This window comes from Antechinus flavipes, chromosome 1 (genome assembly GCF_016432865.1).
Source record: "Antechinus flavipes isolate AdamAnt ecotype Samford, QLD, Australia chromosome 1, AdamAnt_v2, whole genome shotgun sequence".
Lineage (NCBI taxonomy): Eukaryota > Metazoa > Chordata > Mammalia > Dasyuromorphia > Dasyuridae > Antechinus > Antechinus flavipes.
Genome location: NC_067398.1, coordinates 341,377,138 through 341,385,508, shown reverse-complemented (window position 1 = coordinate 341,385,508; position 8,371 = coordinate 341,377,138). Strand labels below are relative to the sequence as shown.

Here is an 8,371-nt window from a genome sequence, read left to right as displayed (position 1 = left end):
AGGACACTGAGCTCCCATTATTAGGTCAGTGGCTCAGAAAAATTAGCAACAATATAATTTTTTTGTTTTTTTTTCCTATAGAGAGGATGATTCCTTCAGACAGAAAAAGTCATGCCTTGGAGACTCAGAATAGACTGGTCAGAGATGGTGGGAAAACAAAGCATTTCCTTGGGTTTGGGATGGGGAGTATCACCGAACTCCTGGAGAATTGGAGATCTCAGATTGCAAGATCCTCTACTAAGTGAAGCAGGATTTTGTTCAGACTAGTGAGATAACAGGACAGCAGCTTCCTCCTCCTCATTCAAGGCAAAAAAAAACCCTTTAGTAGAGCTCAGATTCTAAGTTTACTACTGCTTGAAGGCTCTGAGGAAGAAGGGACTTTATGTTCCTTACTCTCAGCCCAGGAATCTGGTAACAAAGTCTGACTAGCCAAGCCAAGATCTTTTTAAGAAACAGCTCTAAAGTAGGCTCCTGAAAGCTTGACACATTTCTGGATTCCAGAGATTTCCCCCATCTTACTCACTCCCATCCCCCAGCACAGAATACAAGAGAAGCCAAATACTATTATTTTGTATTAGTTAAAGTTCCGAGAAACAAGCAGGACCCAGACCTAGGGTTATCCTTTATTAGCCTTTGAAGGTAGGAACGAAGAGGATCATGGGAAGCTGGATCCTAGTCATGACTTCTCTTTAATTCCCCATTTGCCATACAGGATGACTATAACTTAAGACCCCCAGATTTTCACAGCTTTTTGCCTCTGGATAGAGTCGGAGCTGAACTATTCCTTCATGGAGAAGCCAGGTTGATGCAGAAGCAGCTAAATTGCAATTGATGCGGCTGAGAGGTGTTGTGTTTAATATTTTTTAGAATCCTTTCCTTCAAAATCCTGCAAGTGACCTAGGAGTCAGTGTCATGGTCCTAAAAGCTGCTCCCACCTCTCAGATGGGGAGGGGGAAGTGCCAGAAGTCCTGCCTCTTCAGAGCCTCTAGAAAAAAAAAATCCCTGAAGGCTGGGTGCAAGACAGAACTGAGAAATCTGCTCAGTCGAAAGTACAAGGGACCCCAGAGAGCCCCTATATTCCCAGGATTCTGTAAGATGCCCTTTAAACCCTGCAGAGAACACAGGGGAGGGGATTCTCCAGCTGTTATCTCATGAGTAAATAGACAGTGTTTGTTCATTTAATCAACACATCACCCTTTTCTTCCTGCCTCCCTGGGAGAGCACTTGTAGTTCATCCAAAGGTTTGCTTCCTGCCAGCTTGGTCCAGTGCCATCTCCCCCCCCCCCCATTCAGTATCACCCCTGCCTTGTTTCATGCTATTGGGAGAAACACTTAAAAAAGCTTGAGTTAGCACTTTAAGATGTCCAGAAACTTGTCAGTCCTGGTTCCTAAAGATCCTAAAGCCAGGAAGTTCCTTCATTGTGGGGAAGGTGAACGTGGGGGATATGACTGCCCCCACAGAGGGGCTAGAGGGATCCCTGCTGTGGTGACCTGACTGGTGTGGGGAAATGGTGCTGGCTAAGCTAATGGGTGAGAGCCAGGCGGCAGGGAGAATCAGCTCTCCGTCTCTTGGTGTATATGTGTATATGTACACGTATATATACATACACACACGTGTGTGCATATGTATGGGTATAGCTTCCTGGCAGTAGGACACCCAACCCCTCGGCGTTCGGGACTCTCTCTTAATGAGGATGGGAGATGATGGTAATAGGAGAGCTCAGGGCAGGATATCCTACTTCATCCCACCACTGGACGAGGTGGTTTCAGTGCCTGGCCCAGGAGGGAAACCCAGCCCCCCTTTCCGGTTCCATCTCGGTGAGAGGGCAAAGCCGCTCTGAGAACGCTGGCTTACACCTCCCCTAACTGACCCATCTCCAGGGCATGTCTGTCCGGCTCCCGGCCTCCCACGCTGTGGAGCTCCTGGGCCACATCTGACGTCCAGTTGGCAAGCAGGTCACTAAAGTCAGGCGTGCTGGTGTTGAGCAGACATAAGGGGCTGGGCGCCGGCTCCTTCCAGAAGGACTGTGGCAGCTTCCTTTTGTGCATGGGGGTGATGTGGCCATACTTCTTTTCAAGCCGCAGCCTCCTACTGTCAGACACCCTCTGCCTAGCATACTGACAGAGACCGTATTCAAAGAGCTCAACCAGAGGCCCCAGCTTTTGAGACCTGTCTCTGCTGGAGCCGAACCTGGCCTGGCAATCTAAGCCCTTAGGGAGACCTGCCACGTCAGTGTCCTCATCCTCCGGGTCCCCACTCTGGACGATTTGCATCAAATCTGCATAGTAGAGCTCCCTTGCAGATTTACCAGGTGGGGGGCAATCCTCGTAAATGTTGCAGGCGTCTGGGTCATCATCTTTTGTCTTCTGGCCAAAGTACTTCTGGATGTCACAACTGATGAGCTCAGAGAAGCGGAGGAGTTGCAAAGTCATCTCAGCGCTACTTGGGCTTGACCTGGTGGGACCCGTCACCAGGTTCGGGTCCGACCGCTGGCATCCTGGACTACTGCCTGCCAGCTCCAGGTTGTCTCCAGGCTTTTCCCCTTCCTCCTCCTCTTCGCCATCTTCCTCCTCCTCCTCAGAGGTTTCAGGGAAATCTGGATCTCGGTGGCCAGAAGTAGGTAAGAATGGTTGATGGAAGGCAGCCTGAAGCCTAAAGTCACATAAATTTCTGATCACTCCAGCAGCCATTTCCTTTCTTGAGGCTAGGAGCCTTCCAAGGCAGCAGATGTTATCTAACTGGTAAGAGAAGACAAGGGAAGAAAAATAAAGACTTAATCAATAGTTTTGACAGAGTCATATTTGAGCACTTCATTACCTACCTCTGCATCTTTATTTAGGCAGTTTCTCCCAGAATACCCTCCCCTCCATCTCTGTCCATTAAGCCAACTCATCCTTCTAATTGAAATGATAAACTCTCCACAGCCAGAAACAAATTGTATGATGATTCATTTTGGACTTCCCCTTCCTCATTGACATTACTCCCCTCCCCCCCAGCCCGTTCTCTTAGTAACTCTGCTTTCATGGCCTAGATGCAATTCAACACGCATTTGCAGAACATTGGAACACTGGAAGAGAGATAAACTTTATTTTTATATCATAAAGTTCCTTGCTCTCATAGAGTTTATAGTATGGCAAGGGATACAGAAATGAACACATTACATTAATATTTAGGCATATGCTTTCCTGTATAGCCTTTACATTATAGAAATGTGTTCATTTCTGTATCCCTTGCCATACTATAAACTCTATGAGACCTTTTTAGAAGGTCAGAGAAAGGAAAGAGTTTTATGTTGGCTTGAGAGTTCAGGGAAATCTTCCCAGAGGAGATGGGATTTCAGCTGGTCACTAATGGATGAATCAGATTTGAAAAGGGGGAAGAAATGGGCCTTCTAATCTAGGGATGAAGTATGACTACGGGTGCAAACCTGCAATTAAAGATAACCTATTGAGGGAATGATAATAAAATTTCTCAGGGTAGACCAAGGGGATTCAAGTTGAGGAAAGATTGTGAGATTGTGATTTCCATCTAAGGATTTTATCCTATAAGAAGTAAAAAGACTTTAAGGGTTATCAAGTCAGGGAATGACAGGATGCATGAAAGCAAGTGTTTTTGATGACTGATCTGGACAATGTACACAGGATAGAACAGTGTGGGGAGAGTCATGAAGTAACTTAATAATCTTTCACAGAAATTTCAGACTCTTAGGCCTAAAAGAAACTTTAGAGACCATCTAGTAAACATTATCTGAAATGGGTAAGGGATAGGGACATAGTTTGTTATGGAAATGTTAACCTCAAAGAGAAACAAGTGGGGACATGGAAAAGTGTGATGAAGAGGAAGGACAATTTGAAGTTTAGAAGAACTTTCTGATCCTGAAGGAGGAATTCTAAGGAGGTGGAAAAGACAAGATTCTGGATTGTTGTTCAGTCGTGTCTAATTCTTCATGACCTTATTTGGGATTTTCTTGGCAAAGATACTGGAGTACTTTGCCATTTCCTTCTCCAGCTCTTTTTTTTTTTTTTTTCTGGAGCCAGTGGGAAACCAAGGTAACTGGGGTTAAGTGACTTAATCAGGTCACACACTTAGTAAGTGTCAAGATATGAGGCCAGAATTGAAAACAAGTCCTCCTGACTCCAGGGCTGGTGTTCTATCCACTGTATCTCCTACCTGCCCCTCCAGTTCATTTTACAAATGAGGAAACTGAGGCAAACAGAGCTGAATGACTTGCCCATGGTCACACAGTATCTGAAGCCAGAGTTGAATTCAGTAAGATGAATCTTTCTGACTCCAGCTGTAGCATTCTTGTCTATTGTGCCACCTCGCTGCTGGCATGACTCTTAGACAATTGGGGAATGACTGAACAAATTGTGGCTTATATATGTAATAGAATATTATTGCATCATAAGAAATGATGAAAGAAATTATTTCAGAGAATACAGGGTAGTATGAACAGAAGCAAAGTAAAATAAACAGAAACAGACTAATTTATATAAGAATAGCAATCTTGTAGAGAAAATTACTTTCTTAAAAATCGAATCAGTGCCATAACAGCCATCTTTCTAGAGCATCTATGATAAAGCATGTTTATACTTCTTGATTGCCTACTGACCAGTAGTACAAGTGGGGTGCAGAGACATACATTTTGGGACATGGCCACTGTGTGACTTTATTTTGTTTGACTATGCTCATTTGATACAAAGGTTTTTTTTCCCTCTATCTCAGTTTTTAAGTAGGGTGTAGATAAAAGGGTTCAGAAATTGTAATTTTTTAAAAAGAGGGCTATCTGAACATTTTTAGAAAGCATTCAGAAGATAACATAAGGAAGTTTAGAAGAAAGCAGAAACAAGCGGGAAAACTCTGAAATAAAAAAAAAATTATTACATATTTTAAAAAAAACAATGTGAAATGGAGATTCATAATTTCATATAAAATCCTCTTTTTAGGTTCTGTTGTATATAAGGAAATACTTTGTCGTTCAAACTTGTGTTTGGATTCAGGTTTTTTTTTTTAATTTGTAAAAATATGATCTTCTAGTCCAGTTCCTTTATATTATAGAGGGATACTCTATAAAAATCATGTAATAATTAACAAGTCATTTAACTTCTCTGAACCTCAATCTCCTCCACTGCAAAAAGAGAATAACAATACCTGGAAGACCTAACTCACAGAGTTCTCATGAGAGCCAAATGAGATAATGTATGTAGAGCATCTATCAAATCTACCTATTCATTATTAAAGAAAGAAGAAAAAAATTGTAGAGGTAGGTAACTGATCCTTTTCTTTCTGGGTAACTTAATCATTTTATTACTAAGGCCAACAGTAAAAGAATGATCATTTGACAGTATCTCTTCAACCAAAGACCCCTAATGGTGGTGAAGTCAAAGCCCTTCAAAGAGAACATGTTCCTGAGGGATGCCTAATTACCTCTGATTGGTTAATCAAATGGGAGGTGGGCTATCTTGAGGTATGTGACATAAGTCCCTCAAATCTTGGTCAAAGAGACATCAATTTCCCTATCTCCTGTTTTGACAATAGGGAGAATCAACATTTACCTGGACCTGTTTGAACAAATACAATGACTAGAAATATACCTATTAGCCTAAATTTAGAATTTCTTTAATGATCTGTCTGATTAGATCTTGACCTGGGTTAATCTCTAAGAGGAATTTCCCACACTGGTTGGTTTCTGAATAAGGAAGTAGAAAGGGCAAAAACCTTAGTCCTAATATAGTAATTAGTTATTAAATATGAGAGAAATATCTGTTTCTCATATTCTCCCATTTGATTTTAATTGAGAGAGAAAGTTTCCTTAGTGAATGACTATTAATATTACAAACATTTCATCAAAGGTTCTTAACTATGGGGCTTATGATGAATAAAAATGTGAAGGGAAAAAAGGAAGAAATCATTGACAAAACCAAAGGGGGCAGTTCCCTTTAATAAATAGATCTTACAGATAAAATATACAAAGGGAAAAGATAACTTTCTGATCTTGAGAAGCAAGATTGGGAGAAGTTAAGGTGTTTTGCCTCTGTGACTGTGTACCATCAACAAATGAGTAAGTCAGGAAGAGAAATTAGTACAGAGAGAAAGTGATGAGTCTAATTTTTCAGTCAGAGATATCAAAGAGGCAAGTGAAAACATAGGCCTGGTTCTTGGATAAGAAGTTAAGGCTGGGGGCAGCTTGGTGGCACAGTAGATAGAGCACCAGTCCTGAATTCAGGGGGACCTGAGTTCAAATTTGACCTCAGACACTTAACACTTCTTAGCTGTGTGACCCTGGTCAAGTCACTTAACCCGAATTGCATCAGCAAAAAAAAAAAAAAAAAAAAAAAGAACAGGTTGAACATATTGATTTGTCGTGGTTGACTGTATTTACTTATTATAAGAGAGGCTTCTATTGGGGAGAGAAAATCATTAGGAAATGATAGGGATATGAAACAAAAAAGAAAAGAGCATCAATAAAACCTTTTTTTTTAAATTGAGTCTTTCATATGTGTGATACTACTTGAAATACAAAAATGAATATGGCCTCTGCCCTTTATGCATTTAGAATCTAGTAAGAGCTTATATTAAAAACATGCTATGAAATAGAATGCACTGTCCTTGGCTCTGAGCTATTTCATCTTTTGTTATGGTTTTTTTTTAGCTCAATAATTCTATGATCCCATGACTTTATTGAATATAAGCAAAATGTGAATTTTTTTTTAAGGGCAGGAATCTCTTGCTTTTGTGTCTTTAGCCCCCTTAGCAGAATTCCTGATGTGAGTCAGATGCTTAACAAATGCTAGATGGATGAATGGGTGGTTGGATGAATGGATAAAAATGTTCAAGGCTAAAGAGAAAGACAGATACAGAGACAGAGAAAGATTTTATAGTCATCTGTCTTTTTGAGTGTTTGGGAACATCCCCTTTACCACGTAATGGTTTTATGGCATCAAAATAAATGACATTTATGGCCCTTCAATAAAAAGAGTCTCTGTGACATCTGCTGAGGATAAAAAGAGCACTGGAAAAGTTTTGAACAGGCTTGAATTTGACAATAAAAGACTTCCAATCATTCCGTTTTGCAAATGAAATATTTGAATATTAGGAGCAGTTCATTGTCTGTCTCTGGAGAGTTATTAAAAACTGAAAATTTCACACAAAAACCCAAAGAATTTACACTGTATCAAAAGCCATAAGCAGCTACTAGGTACCATTTCTAGGTTAATGTCATTGATAGTTTAATGGGACAAAATGGTTTAGAACCTGGAGGGATTTGTTCCTATTGGGGCTGTAGTCCATTTTCTCTTTATATTACCTTCCTCCTTTTTACTCCTAAAGTTCCCTTTGGCTCATTATTTTTTTTTTTTAACTTCCAGTTGGGTTCACTTCTTGGGCCTTTCGTTTCTTCTATTCTCATCAAAAGTCAGTAATAATGATTAATGTTTAGAGGTGACTCTGGCAGCAAACTTTTTCCATGGTTGATACGTTGTTGAAATATTTAGATAAGTCTCTGTATTATTTGTTATTGTGTTAATAAATTCTATAGCCAGCAGCATTGGTCTTTAAAACTGAATTGGATATTGCTATGGTAACAATATCCAAAATCTCCACAAGATAGGCTACCTACATTATAGTTACATGAGTAAGTAAGCATATAAGATATATACAATATAATACAAAGTAATTTTAAGAGCCAGAGAGCATTACCAACTAAGAGCATCAGGAAAACTTTACAGGAGGTGTCACTTGAGCCATGCCTTGCAAGAAACTTGAGATTTTATGAGGCATGAATGAGAGGAAGTGCATTCCAGACATGAGGGGCCATTTGTGCAAAGGCACATTGGAAGGAGATAGAATATCTTGTATAGGGATGTGGAGCCAGTTTTACTGGAAAGGAGAATTTGCAAAAGAAAAAAACTGAGTTAAGCTGAAAAGGTGAATGGGAAACAGATTGTGAAGGGCTTTTAAATTAATTCTAAGGAATTTGCATTTTGTCCTCCGGGTAGTAAGGAACCTTTCAAGATTTTTGAGTATCAGAATGATTTGGGAATAATTGTGTCCTATTTGTGGTCTCATTGTCCCGGTTTATTGATGGGAGGAAATAACTAGCTCCATTCCCATTTTTCAGGATAGTTATGAGAATAAGAAAAGATTAGTGTAATAGTGAAAAGGCACTTTTCCTCTCCTTCTCCTTTTCCCTCTCCCTCGCTCTCTTCTTCCCTTTCTCTTCCTTTGCCTCTCCTTCTCTCCTTCCCTCCCCACAAGTTATAAATATATTTACTTTTCCAAGTAGATATTGTGCTGTAGAATAAAATCTATCAATAGACTGTAATCTCCCTGAGGACAAAAACTATTTTATCCTTTGTCTTTGTATCCCCA

At 40.3% G+C, this 8,371-nt stretch overlaps 1 protein-coding gene across 1 annotated transcript; it reads right to left on the bottom strand.

Annotated features, from left to right (window-relative positions):
• Positions 1–38: 38 nt before the first annotated feature.
• PERCC1 (proline and glutamate rich with coiled coil 1) lies at positions 39–2,717 on the bottom strand. The gene has a single exon (XM_051969424.1). The coding sequence runs from the start codon at positions 2,689–2,691 to the stop codon at positions 1,852–1,854; it is 840 nt and encodes a 279-aa protein (XP_051825384.1). The 5' UTR covers positions 2,692–2,717; the 3' UTR covers positions 39–1,851.
• Between the last annotated feature and the right edge of the window lie 5,654 nt (positions 2,718–8,371).

Bases quoted from the DNA above. Each gene is read 5' to 3' on its own strand.
- PERCC1 (XM_051969424.1), bottom strand. From the start codon at position 2,691: ATGGCTGCTGGAGTGATCAGAAATTTATGTGACTTTAGGCTTCAGGCT.